Consider the following 15710-nt stretch of genomic DNA (forward strand, 5'->3'; position numbering starts at 1 on the left):
TTCTTCAGTACTTTTCTATGGTTGAAGTTTAGTTGACTGGACTATAATTTTGCAGATCTTTCTCTTTAAAGATAGCTGCTGCATTTGTTCTTCCATTCTCGCAGATAAGCACTAGCATCTCTTAGACTGTTCCACATAGTGTGAAAGCATCTAACTCATGTAAATACAGTACTTGTCTTCCCTTGCCTGTGCTTAAATCTTTAGTTTTGCCAGAGATTCCCTCAGACAACAGACCCAGACACCAAACACCTGCCTGTTTCTGAAAGCTGCAGTCTGGATGTGATGTGGATATAATGCATGGATGCATGGCCAGGCAGTCCACTTCTTCAGTGTACAGAAGAGGCCAGCCATTATAGTGGGATGTTTCCCTAAGAGAAGATATTATAAAAGTACTATCTGAGTTGGAAATTCTCTGTAGATAAAATCCAGCTGTTAGAGAATTTTTTAAAGATGCTCATTCCTTGCATGAGTTTGAAAACTGGAAGCCTTTTAATCAGCTTCTCAACAGTTATCCCCTTGATAAAGTGCCTGTTGTATTTTTTAAATGTACTTGAGAAAAAAATCCTAGATATAACAAAATGCTCTTTTTATTAATCCACAAAGAAATCAGAATACACTAAAACTGGCCAGATAAATAATTATATTTAATTATATAAATTTTAAGTATAAAATAATTATACTTATAAAATATAGTATAAAATAATTATACTTAATTATATCACTTTAATATTTATTAAAGGTTAAATCAAAGTTTCTTCCTTCATTTTCTGTTATATTATTCCATGTAGAAGGTAGAAAAGTTGAATTTTTTTTCCATTCTTAACAGACTCTAACAGGAATATTGTCATTAAAAAAGTTCATATATATTCCACAAAAAGTGTTATCTTGAATGTGAACAGATACCTTTATCTACAGTTTTATACAATTTGTTGTCTACATAGCATCAGACATTTCTATGTGTGCTGAGATGATAATACATATAATTTGAGTGTTACTAACAAATGTAGCTCCTTTACTAAAGTAATTTTTTCAGTTAGATATCAAAAGAGAAAACCTCATACTCCTTGGCATTCAAGAAATAGATTTTAATTACTGACTTCAAGCAAGGCCACATAGGCCTTTATCTTTTCCCTTGTAGAAAATGCAGATAACAGCTGCAGTGAAGTGAAGCCTTTTTAGAATATGTTTATAGTCTTCTTTGATCAATATCAAGAATCAACATAAAATAAAGGTATAATAAGCAGCAGTCACCAGAGTGTATCAGACCTGTATTACTATATTCTTATGCTCTGAAAAGACTGTACTGGACTACTAGAATCCAATTCAAAACTGTACAGTCCATTGTGTGCCTTTATTTTGTAGAGAGACTGTCCTTTGAATTTTCTGAGAGGTTTATGTGAAAATCAGTACCAGAGAATGTTCCTAGATTTCAACGCCACATGAAAGCATATTATAGGCAGAATGGATTGATGGCTCTTTCCATTCCCCTAGTAAACAAAGACTACACTCTTGTAATCTTTGTTTAAAAATTTAGAAAGTCAATTCAGGTATCATTTGCATCTACCATACTTACTAGATTTTTCATGTGTCTTAGTGGATACAATCTTGATGTGGATGGAGCTCAGAAGTTTTTGTGTGTGTTTTAGTCAAAGACAACTTATCCGTTCCCGTGATTTTTGCTTGTTTGCCAGGTATGATGTCATAAAACAAATCACTGATTCCTGTAGAAAAGGGATTTTGGCTCAGTTTATATCCTCTTCCCCATTCCCACTCTTCTTGGCCCTGGTCCTGCAGTATGAAAGGACCTCTGTGAAACAATCCTGATTTCTATGAGAATCCATGTAGGGAACAAAAGTCTGGTTTCATGAGTCAGAAAACAGGTAAGGAGATATATTTAATAAATCAGAATCCTGCTGTAAATGTCATAGGTCTCTTGTCACCCATTTCAAAAAAAGTATTTTCCTTCTAATTAGACAATATTCTAAACAGCTCAGATTGCTGCAACATTGTCACTTGAATAAAGCCCATTGTATTTAACACTCCAATGTGATTTGCTCCCCAGAAGTAGATGGGTGAGATGGTGCATTGCAAGTTTCCTATTACTGCTTCACTTTCTAAATACCTATTTTTACATTTTAACATGTAGCTCCATCAGCCTTCCCAGACGCAAGTGGGACAAGCAGCTTCACAATCCAATCTCCTGCATTTGGCTCACAGTCAAGCATCTATATCTCAAAGCCCAGTGCGTCAGGCTTCCTCTTCTTCCTCCTCATCCTCCTCCTCTTCAGCTTTGAGTGTTGGCCAGTTAGTCAGCAGTAAGTATTGCTCCCTGGCTTTCCTTAATTCTTCCTTCCGTTTGTTCTCCTCGCTGCTGAGTTTTCCAATCTGCTTTCCCTCCTTTTGTTTTTTTTTTTAATATAATAGATTGTATATTGCGAAATAGCTGACTCTCACCCATGAGAATTACTAAGTGTTTTCATGGATGGGGCTTAAGGTAAACATGCCTTGAGAAATTTAATCAATGTTGAAAATGGTCATAAAAATGATAGCAGCCATTAATTGACTCATGACGACAATTGCTATAACTGAAATGTAGTTTATATTTTTTGGAAGTTAGAAGTATTTTAATCAGTCAGTATAATTAATTACATTTCTCAGAATTTGGTTGGCAAAAAGGTAGTCCTACTTTTGGTTAAGCTGCTTGTTTTTTTGCTTGATTGATATAACAAACCATTTTAAAAACCCTAATACTGCACAAATCCAGAGTGAGAGATTTTCTTGCCAGAAAAAGCTTGCAGCACTTAAACAAGAATGAACTTTAACACGTCGAGGAGAAGGGAGAAGCACACTGCAGTGAAATAACTGAGTTCCAGTGTTAGAATTATAACAGCTGACCTGAACAGCACTTTCTTCCAGATTGCACAGTTGAGAGTCTTTGCTATTACCTTATCAGCATTGACTTGGTCTTCACATAGCAAAAACCACAGACTGACAGTATACATAAGAAGCACTAACAGTTTTTGCACATCTGCAAAAATACAATTGATTTGTATGACCTTTTTCTGTGATACTCCATGTACATATTCTAAGTAATCAAACACTATAACTTATGCCATATTGGTAGTAAAAAATACGTGACTGATACAAGCTTATGAGGAGCTTGGAGAAACTGTCATGCAAGGAAAGATGTGAAAAAATCTTGGTTAAATTATTTCAAAGACCATTTACATGGAGAAATTACTAGTAGAGCCATAGTGGTAAAATTATGCTGATGTAACTCACAGTGGGAATACTTTTGTTCTGGAATGAAAATATCTGCATATAGATATAGGTATAATTATAATGCTATTGCACTGTCACTAGTAAATTTTCTCATGTAGACATGCTTGTAGAAGGAAGACAAAGAAGAGGTTTTACATTACAAATACATAAAATATACCTCTAGTCCACGTGGGCAAATTGAATAAAATAGCTGGTGCAGAGTAAGTTATTGTTCAATAGCTAGTCTAGAATAGCTCCTCTTTTGGACATTCTTATTTAAAATAAAGGCAATATGGAAGAAGCTCGTTTAAGATTACAGGATAAATCCATCCAATGTTAGAAAATACTTGAAAAATAGTTGTTTGTTCAACTGCATGCAATTCTTCTTAGAAGATGTATTTCATTATAAAAATATATTGTTGTGATTAAAATCATGCAATCATGATTTTTTTTTTCTCATCTTTCTCTCAGTGCATTCCCAGTGGAATTGTCCTAGGGTTGTATCAGAATCACTAACACAACAGGTGGGCTGTTGTCCCACGGTTTACCTGATTCACTAATCTGCTCCCCAGTTTGCATAACGTTTGAGGTAGGAAGGTGTAGAGGAGTGAAGGATGGTCTTGTGTGAGGCAATAGAGGACTGAGGAGCTGAAGCCTTCTGTCTGCTATGTAATTCAAGTGCAAGGCAGGCAAATCACTTAAAAGAGATTTTTCACAAGTGCTCCCTCAATATACAGCTTGAGACTCCGGACTTTAATTTACAGAAGAACCCAGTACTCATAGTTGCAATTTTAAGTGCACTTTCATAGTGGAACTGTATCAAGAACCATTTACAGACAGTCTAAAAAATCATTTCCTACTTGACCTAGATTGGGTACCCAAAACTGCTTCTTCCCTTAATATCTGTCCACTTCTCTGTGAATGAGAAGGGGAAGACCCTCATCTTGTAGAAACACAAGAAAATAAACTAAGATTTTAAAGAAACCAGAAGAGCTCAAGAGGAGATGTCTTTAGTGAAGAGCTTTAATAGAGGTCTGGGGCTGCACACTGAACAAGTAAAAAGGCAATACATCAATCAGTTCATCTGTAATGAAGGACAGTTCATCTTGTGCACTGAATGAGGCACATGAAAAAGAACTGATAATCCAGGGCTCAAAGACTATGGTACACTGTGTTGTTGGCTGCTCTAACTCCAGCATTTTGTAACTTCTGAATGTTAATTTGTGCATCTCTGAGGATGTTCTTTTAGCTTCATTTTTTGAATGGATAAATTTCAAGGTTGTTTCAAAAGCAGAATAGTAATGTAAATCAGTCATATGGCAAGATAATCTTTATGTTCATAGTGGGAAATAGGAGATGTGTTGAATGGATGGAAAAGCTGATAGTTCTGTTATCACCTTGTTGGTTCAGCTCTGAAATAAGCATGCTGTGCTTAGGGATTTGGCTGACAGTAGAGTATGAGGCACAGGAATATCTATTTGGGCACAACTGGGAGATAGATTAATGAACATAGAACTTTTACTTGATCCTCTCAGGCTTGACTCCATCCACTACTTGTCTTGTTCTAGTCCTGTTAATTCTTCACACTGTTCTCCACACACAATCTACTCCCTTTGCCTCCATGCTTTTGTTCCTCTAGTTTTCGCCCTGCAGTCCTTTCGTCACAGTCCATCATTACCCAACTTCTCTTCCCATGTCATTTCCCACTCAGTCACTGTCTCCAGACCATATCTGTACCTTTTCACCAACCTTTTTATTAGGTAGTTTCTGTCCTCCTTTATATTGTTTTATCACTACTGACACCTCTTTTTCCTTTTTTCCTGTCCTCTATCACAGTGAGTGGCACTCTGCACAGTCAGGCCCTCTCTCCCTCCAGTCCAAATTCTAATCCCTGCTCTTTAATAATCTTCAAGTCTATTTTTTTCTTCTATCTTATCTTTCTCTTTAAACTCAAGGTTAATTTTTGCCCCCTCTGCATCCAAATCCTGCTGATGCTACTACCACCCTCCCTAGCAGCCATCAGAAGAAGAGTGTGAAAAGTGATCACAAAGAGCGTCAAGTCAGTGTCCATGTCTTTACTGTGGTCCTGTCAAAAAGAGCTACAGGCATAGGAAACTTTTCATACAATCAGACTGATGGTTGAAGGAGTTGCACTTGGAAGTTAACTCAAATTTTCCAAAAGAAAATGTTATTGATAGGGATCTCCTGAACAAAATTCCACGTTAAACATAAATAAAAAACTTGTGGAGCTGTTTTGATTTTATGCTTCCAGCTTCATTCAGTCTCTGCTGTTCAAGACCAACAGAATGAGTAGCATGAGGGGCAGATCAACTCACATCTGCCATTTACATAGTAACATTACATATATAGAAGCAAACCAGTCATCTCAATTATCCCTAAAAGCAATCCAGCATACTACTGAGAGCATGTAGCCACCACAAACTGGAGCTAGCACTGTATGCCTAAGCCTGCTTGAGCTGCCACATCAGGAATGGTGTTGTAGGGCACAACAGAAATACCTACTGTCTTCTAGTAATGTGGAAAGAGCCTGCAAGAAAGAGGAAAATATGGTCAGTTCAGTAAGGTAAGATCAAACCATCTGTGTAATGAAACATGAAAAATCAGAGGGGATCCTTTATAGCTTTTCCTTCTCAGTGATAAACCAGTGGTAGATACTGTTTGGACCAATAGTCTTAAATTACCTTCATGAGTTTGAAAATTGTTTCATGTGACTGAAAAGCCATTTACACAAAACCATGGCTGCACATGAGAATGTAGATAGGAAGTCATCCTTGTTTTACTTCTTTACAGAATCTTTTCGGTTTCCAGATACAGATCACTGAAGGGCAGGAGCACCTCTCTGTCAAGCCTGTGACCTTCCTAGCATCCCAGCTCCCACACTGGCTGCAGACCTTTGTATGAAAGGCCTACAATTGAAATGCAGTGTCTGAAAGTCTATTTAAAGTCTTTTAGTGGGATGAGACAGGCAATGTTTCCACAAAGAGAACATACGGTGGAAAAGTTAAAGAAATGAGCAGAGGGATGCATTTGAGAAGAGGAAATGGGAAAAAAAGGGAGGAATAAAGATGTAGAATTGAATGAAGAGAAAATAAAGAAGACAAAAGAGAATACAAATAGGATTAGACAATACAAAGAAATCATACAGAAGGGACAGGAAGAGTTGAGATGAATCTTGCAGTCCTTACTTAGACAGAACTTATTTAAAAATATTTCTTATTTGGAAATAACTCCAATTTTTTATTTGAAATAACCCAACAAAAACAATCAAACAAGTCAGTGTTTCTGAGAGAAGTCCTTATGCATGAGGGCAAGAAACAACTTGTGGCCTCCTGAATCTATCTTTGATTTCTTTATTCCTCCTGAGTTAGGAATATTGCTCTCCTTTCCTAATTTCTTACAAAACTGTAGTCCAGATCTCTGGCAGAGGTCCTGAAGCTGAGTACCTTGGCAGAGATTTGCTATAGTCCAGAAATAGTTGCTAAATATAGCAAAGTTCATGTAAAACTAGTAACATTTAGCCACTTGTTCAGTTAATCAAATGGCATAGAGCATCCAAACTTCAGCAAATAATGATTTGGAGCAAGCTTCTGCACGCTGACTGCAAAGAGAGTAACTCTTTCACAAGACATTGCTTCACATGAGAGAAATTATTGAAGTACAAGGAGAATAAGAACTCTATTAACTGTACTGGGTTTATTTATTAAATAAACCCATGTTCCTTGGGTTTATTAGTTTTACTTTTCATTCTAGTAATATTTTCTGTATGATTTTGCTTTTTTTTTCTTTAACATATTTCCTAATTTCAAAGAAGTTTCTTTACCTTTTGTTTTTAATTTCTCTTTCTCTTTTTATTTCTTGTCTTTTTTTCCCCTCTATGTTGTTGTCTTCTTTATAGCTTTTCCTTTTTCTCTCATTATCATCCCTTCACCCTTAACCAGCCACAAGTGATAATTATTTTGGAGACAAAGCGTAGGAGTTATTTCCAAATAAAAATATTTTTAAAATAAGTTCTGTCTAAGCAAGGACTGCAAGATTCATCTCAACTCTTCCTGTCCCTTCTGTATGATTTCTTTGTATTGTCTAATCCTATTTGTATTCTCTTTTGTCTTCTTTATTTTCTCTTCATTCAATTCTACATCTTTATTCCTCCCTTTTTTTCCATTTCATTTTCCTCTTCTCAAATGCATCCCTCTGCTCATTTCTTTAACTTTTCCACCATATGTTCTCTTTGTGGAAATCACTGGTTTCCCCTTGTGCTCTGAGACTTGTGCCTCCATGACGTTCCTTTCTTCCTCCCAAATTCATTTTACTGTCATCTCTTACTGTGAAATTAAAATGGCTCCCATAAACAAATTATTATTCTTTTTTTTCCCCTGAGCTCCACTCTGTTTTCCATTATCAATGTTTTTTCCTGCCTTTCTTATCCAATTTACTTTCCACTGGACCTCCTCAGCCAGCTATTTCTCCTCCACTCTGACTGGGGAAATCATCCTCCTGTAATCCCTCTTGTGGCAGAACTCTGTGCAACAGAAATTTGGTTTCTCCTTAAGGGTGCACTGATTTCTCTGTAGCAGCTCTTTCCCCTAACTACTAAAATCACAGCATATTTTCACTCAACAACAAACTCACGCAGGATTTTCAGAAGAATTCAAAGGTGGTAGAAGTATTCCCTTCAGTAGGAAAAAACAGATTTCTATGCAGGAGAGTCTGTGAATTTAATTTCTTCCATACCGCTCATCTGTCTTCCCCATCCACCAGGATGGCTGGTGGAATTTTAGCTGTCTTCCTTTTTTGTTATATGCACCCATATCCTCTGAAATGGTCCAAGACAACCCTCTGACCTTTCTCCAGCACCTAGCAGTTTCACAGGCAGCCTCTGTTTTCTCAGGCAATAATGTAAACATGGAGTCTTGAAATCCATTACCATAGATCCCAAACACTCAATGGGTTTGGTATTCTCTGTTTACCTGTTGTCACTGGACAGCCTTCCCTGGGATATGCATTTAATTGAAAAAGAGCCAGCTTATTTACTGTCTTCAATAAACTACTCTTCCTAAAATGTGAAGTGCACTATATCAACTGTTTTGAAAGCTCAGAACTTGTTACAACAAAGTCCCTAATCTGTTTGAATATTTTTATGAATATGTATGTTTAGACCACACAGTCTAAGACTGTATTGATGACATTTTAATGCACTAGTGTAAATCAGAGAAATAATGGTGCCAATAGAATGATCTTCATAGCACTATTTTTATTTTAGGGAGGTGACAGAAGACAAAATCTGTGGATTTCAAAGGGCTTTGAATCACATCCAAAGTAGAAGTGGTTCCAATTTCACACAAATGCTATTTTCCCTTGAGTTCAAGATAAAACATTTCAGTGTTTCAGTCCATCTGTTAGTACTTTCCTGTTGCCGAAGATGCTATGAGAGAATGAAGCCTTTTTCTCAACAGATATTCCACTGTATACTATATTCTACTCCCATATTACTGAAGGGCATAACAGATTTTTTTTTCTCATCTCAAGGAGAGCTCAGCCTAATATTTCCCTCATCCAAGTGCCGCAAACAGGAACAGTCTTTCCATGATGCTCACTGTTGCAACAATGCCAGATCATTCTAGATCCAGCAGAACTTGGCAGAATTTCTCTATAATTTCTCTACAATTCATTTTCTCACTTCCCTTTTTATTCCCAACAGGAGTTGGGGAAGATTACAGGTGCCATAGTTTGTACTTTGGAAGTTCTCTGGCAACTGAATTATCCTTTGTTACATTCCTAACACCTTTAGTCAGAGACCTTAAATTAACAGAAGGAAAGAGGTGAGGAAAGTGACCATTTTAGTGTACTTTGCTCAGGGGAATTTTTGAGGTCAGTATAATTTATGATATTTAGTATAAAGACCTAAAGTCAGGTAAGTCTGCAACTCCATTCTGTGTCTCTGAAATTCAGAATTGGTATGCTAAATGGACGATCTGTTCTAAGCAGGAAAATTCCATTCTTCTAAAGGCAATTACTTTATAAACTTCAGTGGCCACTGTCAAAGCACTTACTCCTAAATCAAACAATATGCACCCTAGCTTTGTACTGAGTGCATGGGTGTGCAGGTGACCACAAGTACAGCAGTGAGAACAACAGAGATGATTCTGAGTGTGGAGTATCATTGAAACAAGGTTCAGCCTGTGTGCATGTTTATCTGTATGCATAGTTCATGTGGTCCCTGGTTGCATACACAAGAATTTTAAAAATATTATTGCCATTTGTGCTTCTTACACTCAAGTAACAGGGTAAATTTATATATCAGAAAACCCTTTTCCCTCTGTCTATTACTGGACAAAAGGATTTTTTCATAGGATATTTCCATCACTAGGAAATTTTACACAAGCTTATAAACCCCTGAAAATAAAAACTTTGCTGCTGTAATGCTGATAAGCCCTCTCTAGAGCCATACTAGCCGGAGCCATTCTCATATAAGGTTCAGAATGGTAATGTAGTCTAGCACTGTCCTTGGACAACTGCTTGCATTTACAGAAATTGAGGGGTTATTGTACTGCAAACTTTTCACCTCGGGGTCTGACGAATGAGGTGAAGAACAATAGAGATGTCTCACTGGGAGAATGGCTTCACTACATGCAGGATTGCACAACACTTTGAAATCTTCTACCATCCCAGTCCCATGCTGTCTCTGACTTGGCAAACACTTTCATTTAGTCAGGGATCAGTAGCTTAGGAGGGGGTGGGGGGTGGAAGTTCCATTCTCCAGCTGTTGTGTCATTTCCCTTGATAAGTCCTAAATTGACCGAGTTATCCAGCTCCAAAGGAGCTTTTCTGTGGTAGACATGCTTTATTATGTGCCCTTTCAGGGACAAAGGCTTCTGTGTCAGTAAACTGCTATAGAGAGGAAGGACAGATTTATTCTCACAGCATCATAAGCATTATCTTCTGAGAGGCTAATGTAAAAATAAAAAACTGTGCAGCATTACCATCCAAAACCAGTGTTGCTGCTCCTTGATAATCGACCTGATGGGAGGCAGAAAAGGAAGCTTGAAAGGCTGCTTCTCAGAACGGCAAATTTTAAAAGACGATTATTAAATTAGGGAGGTTTTAAAGGCAGAATTTTTTTTAGGCTTGTTCATTTGTTGGGTTATTTTGGACATTCATGTGTCAGTTGAGGTTGGGTATTGTGTAAAAGGGAAGAAATAGTTGTGAATCTCCTTATTTGGCATTAACTTTAGGTAAAGTACAAAGACTTGATTTCAAGTTAAAAATCCAAGCAGCTCATACATATATAGCCCTCCCCACAGACGGGATAAATTTATTAACACCAACCATCACGCTATGTGATAAAAAGGGAAAACAAGGAACATGACTCCTCAATCCAGAGAACACCTTGCAAGGCATAAATGGTAGCAAGGAGCCCAGGCACACCCTCCCTCAAAGGTGAGCTGGCCTTTGCCAGGAGTTCAGCAAAGGCATATCTTTGGAAATCTTCCACCTGCAGACAACTACAGCCCAGTCAGCATCTTAGCAATCTGAACACACCTGACAAGGCAAGTCTGTTTCTGTTTGGGAAAGAAGAGAAAGGGGTCAGTACTAAAAAATTGAACTTGAAAGTTTTGGCGATGAAAATGGCTGTAAGTCTGTTCCACTGGTATGTGATGCAAAGAACTGACTCGATTAAAAAATATCTCAACAGATCCTCAGACAGCCACTGGAGAAGTGGATGGGGTAAATCTGGAAGAAATACGAGAATTTGCCAAAGCTTTTAAAATCCGGCGCCTGTCCCTTGGCCTGACACAGACTCAAGTTGGCCAAGCCCTGAGCGCCACTGAAGGCCCAGCCTATAGCCAATCTGCCATCTGCAGGTAACAAGTTACATCATAAACTTCTTTCTTTGTCCTTAATAATGATCCTGCTTGTGAGGAGCATGTTGTGTTTGAGTCTCATAACTTTAGAGTGTATTATTTAACCTGATATTTAAATGTTGTTATCTGACACATAAATTGTTCTTATTGTGTACCTTTAGTGTGATTTTGGTCTCTTTTTTATTCCTCGTTTTCTAAACAAGTGAGAAACAATGTTCCTGGCATAGAGACTTAATTCCATAGATGAGTTGGAGATCCTGCTGATGCTCGATAAGCACCAGCTGACCCTCTTCATACTGTGCCATTTTCTACAGATAGGGTTACTGAACAAATATTTCATGGCTGCATCCCTGCTAAGTTAAACCTGTATTACTGTGGTTAGCACTTCACATAGGGGATGTTAATGATGATTTACCTAGGCAACACAGAAGGGGAAAAAATAGCTTTCCTGCTATCTTGCAAACCAGCAGCTATTCATCTTTTGTCACCCAAATATTTACTGAAAAAAACAGACAAACCTATGTATGCAAAGCAGAAGCAGAAATCTGTCCTAATCATAAGAAATAATAATATGGTCTTGACAGAGTTAAAGTAGAAGTAAACACCTTTATGCATGTATGTGTATTACAGCAATCCTATGTTTATGCATGAGGTAACAAACGCACTTAGGTAACAGCTTTTTCCTCTTGGGCAATGCCTTATAGTCCTCCATCAATGAAAGCCAATAAACCTACTCTAAGCTCATTTAAGTGGATTTTGTTCTTGGTGATCCATGAAATGCTCTGTCTTTTTATCTGCTCTTTATACTTTTAATGTATTCCCCATAGAATGGAAGTGTACTTTTCCTGCAGTTAAAGACTAAGGTTATAAATAACATCAGTATGGGGTAGTGTGCTTGCAGCTCACATTTTGCTCAATGATTTTCCATAAAACCCATTGATTGTTGTTAAATACAAAAAGCTCCATAGGATCCTCTCACTTCTATGGTCTCCCCTACTGTTTTTTCTTATAAGATACCTCCCTGTTGAAAATAACCTTTATTCAGTCTATACAAGGATACTACTGCTGGGAAATTTGTTTCAAGACTTGTATGTCATTATAACAAACATGTCCTGCAGTAACAGCACTAACAAACAATGGCAATGATATGAATGCTATTGCTCCTTATTGCTAAGGATTAATTTTGATTTTGTATTATTTTTTTAAATTTCTTTGTGGTCAGTTGGTAAATAGTGCCTAAAATTGGTGGAGTTTTTAGCAACTGGAAATGTTTTGTAGCCTTAAGTTGCTGTTTGTCTTGGTATACTTTAAAGGAAGACATTGCTGTTTCCTTTACTTTTGCCTAGTTCACTCTCTTCTCATTTTCTCAATTTACCTCACACTTTGAGGAAAGCACTGGGGATGGTGAGACCTTTTACAGAGGGTTCCTTGGAGGAGGAAGTTGCTCAGAAAATAAGATTGGGTGCAAGAGCTTGTCCCAAATACTTGCAAGATTACAAGTTTTTTTAATTTCCTTTGCCCGCCTCAGATGGACACCATTTTGGGATGTAATTACGTGCTGTGTCTGTGCATTTTTCACTAAGCTGCTTCAGTCGCACCATGTGTTCCTCAGAAATGGTAGATTTAACTTTTTTTTCAATTGTAACAAAGGAGTTTCAGTATGAACTCCAGGTCAGTGGAAGGGGCAGTAAGGCAAGCAGTTTGAACAACCAGCTCAAAAAGAAAAGTAGAATCTCCTGGTGGCCTATGCAGGTCATATGAGCAATATACCATCTTGATATGTTCTGCATGCAAATAGCAGCATTTTCTTTAATTTAATACAATACATTCTAAAATATATCCTTCAGCTTGAAATATCACTGGACACCAAGGAATGACATCTTGCAATCAATACCACATTAAGATGTCAGGCACTAGTTACAATGTCTTTGGAGTATCATTATCTGAAATTATTCTTTGTCTTATTCTTTGTGAGAAGTGCTTTGTTTCATGCTGGAATATTTTTTGCTGCCTCCACGTGCTGAATGGAGACACTAAAAATGTCCAGCTCCAGCCACCAAGTTTCTTGGCATAAATGGATTGATTTAGTTCCTCTCATCTCCAGAGCACTCTGTGGTTAGTGGTGGTGGTGCTTCAGCACCACCTGGGCTGGAGAGCGCAGCAGAGACATCCAGTTATTGTTGCCTTTCTGCAGCACCCTCAATGTGCAGAGTGGTCAGAGCAAAGTGGGAAAATACAAATAGATGGCACCAAAGAACTTGGGTTAAGACTTTTTTAATAGCAAAAGAGGATAAACTCAGTAAATGAAAGAAACAAATACTTATAGGACTTGAAATGTGAACTCTGCTCTTTGCTTGCTTTTGAAAGAATTAAAGCTTTGTGTGGCTGCTTTTCCAGATGTTTTATAATACTTGTAAAATCTGGTTTGGCAAAAGACTTTTGATGGCAAAATGATATATAGAAGACCTCATTTACAGGAAATGATATCATTCTGGTACACTTTGCAGAAATCCCACAATAAACTCAGCTTGGTGCCACAGCGTATTAGTGGACCGTTATGCTGGGTTTCATCTGGAAAACATGAGTCTGTCTTTGCACATTGTGGGGACAGCAAGATAATTGCAAAGTGTCCAGCTGTTTCAGCTGAACACCACCGTGGCTAGGGGAATTTTTTTCCCAATCCAGAAAAGGGATATAACATTAACTTACAAACAGTGAAAATTGCTGAAAAATGGAAAGGAAACCTGATATTCAGAGACAAGTATTTGCCATTGGTTTTTATTATTAAAGCTGTGATGTTTAGATAACATGGGATGGGAGAGATAACAAAAGGATTAAGCACAAAGAAAAGATGATAAAAGCAATGCTTTTGATATCATTTCCTGTAATTAGACTTAGTCTCCAGGGTTTTGAAGGTCATCAGAAATATGAAAATGTGATTCTTAACCTGTATTATTTAGTGTACTTAGAATTTTGTTGTAGTGCTCATTTTGTGTTAGCTTAAATCTCTAGCTATATATACATATCTATATCTATGTATAGATATACCTATCTGACAATTTTCATAATCTACTGTAAATTACCTCTGCCAGTCAATTAGTCAGGCAGGCAGGAAGTCCCACCTGGCAGAGCATCAGTGTAAGACTCTTCTTTCTCAATTTTCCCTCAGACACACCATCCTGAGAAGCCACTTTTTCCTACCACAGGAAGCCCAAGAGAACACTATAGCTAGCAGTCTGACAGCCAAACTGAACCCTGGCCTTTTGTATCCTGCCAGGTTTGAAAAGCTGGACATCACCCCTAAAAGTGCCCAGAAGATAAAGCCGGTGCTTGAGCGGTGGATGGCTGAGGCTGAGGCCCGCCATCGAGCAGGGATGCAGAACCTTACCGAGTTTATTGGGAGTGAACCATCCAAAAAGCGCAAGAGGCGTACCTCATTCACGCCACAAGCCCTTGAAATCTTGAATGCCCACTTTGAGAAGAACACGCATCCCTCTGGGCAAGAAATGACAGAGATTGCAGAGAAACTGAACTATGACCGGGAAGTAGTTAGAGTTTGGTTCTGCAATAAGAGGCAAGCACTGAAGAACACAATTAAACGTTTGAAACAACATGAGCCTGCAACAGCAGTTCCTATGGAGCCTTTAACAGACTCTCTGGAAGAAAACTCCTAAAAACAAAACAAAAAAAGCCAAATCACAAAGAAAAAAAAACCCACACCAACTGAAATGTGTCCATTTGAACTCTGTGAAAATACCTATTCATCACCCTTGTAAGTAAAAGACTGAGAAAACTACAAGAAGGACAGAACAGTTTATAAATGTCCATGGGTTTTCCTATTTAAAAAAAAAAAAAAAAAAAAAAAAACCAAAAAAACCTTAAACAAAAAAAATTACACAACACTTAAGAGTGTGTGTGGTAGAATTAGTTCCCAAAAAAACCTGAAAAAGCCAGTTTTTTTTAAATGGACTTAAAGTAAACCAAATAACTGCTAAATTTTTTCTGTATATTATGGAAATATTAATACATTTTAAGGAAAAATAAAACAAACAGCAACAAAAAAAAAAAAAGAAAAAAGAAAGGAAGAAAAAAAGAAAAAAAGAAAAAAAAAACTTTTATGTTTAAAAGAGAATACAAGCCTGCCACCTGGAGGAGTGATTGTAGCCTTTCAGGTATCAAGTGCTGATTCACTATGAAATCTATTAACCAAAGTCAGAAACATGGCATTGCAAACTAGATTGTTAGTCTACTCTTTCATGAGTGTAAAATTGTGTTAACCAATTTTTACATTTGTATTTTGCAAAGAGTAATACAGGATTAATTTCTCTCATCCTTGTTTGTACCCCCTGCAGGTGTGTACAAAGCCATTCCGTAGTAGTCACCTCACTTTCTTTTCTTTTATTCAAAAATTTTGAAACCTCCTAATGTTTGTGTGCCAAAAATAAGTACTTTTTATTGTGATTTGTGGGGTTTGGTATTTCTCTTCTAAGGGTGTATGTCTTGGTTTGCATTTCTTTTTCTGGTTTTTTTTTTCCTGGTTCTATTTGCTGCCTCCTCCCTTCCATC

General features: G+C 37.4%; 1 protein-coding gene across 2 annotated transcripts in view; it reads left to right on the forward strand.

Moving 5' to 3' along the window:
- POU6F2 (POU class 6 homeobox 2) overlaps positions 1–14818 on the forward strand; it is a 312199-nt gene extending 297381 nt beyond the window's left edge. For both annotated transcript variants that reach the window (XM_041400352.1, XM_041400353.1), the window contains exons 8-10: positions 2147–2315; positions 10976–11144; positions 14314–14818. In XM_041400352.1, coding sequence (XP_041256286.1) covers positions 2147–2315; positions 10976–11144; positions 14314–14818 — 843 coding nt within the window. The remainder of the gene's footprint in view (positions 1–2146; positions 2316–10975; positions 11145–14313) is intronic.
- Positions 14819–15710: the final 892 nt, after the last annotated feature.

Source organism: Onychostruthus taczanowskii, unplaced genomic scaffold, assembly GCF_017590055.1.
Source record: "Onychostruthus taczanowskii isolate IOZ18803 unplaced genomic scaffold, ASM1759005v1 scaffold179, whole genome shotgun sequence".
NCBI lineage: Eukaryota > Metazoa > Chordata > Aves > Passeriformes > Passeridae > Onychostruthus > Onychostruthus taczanowskii.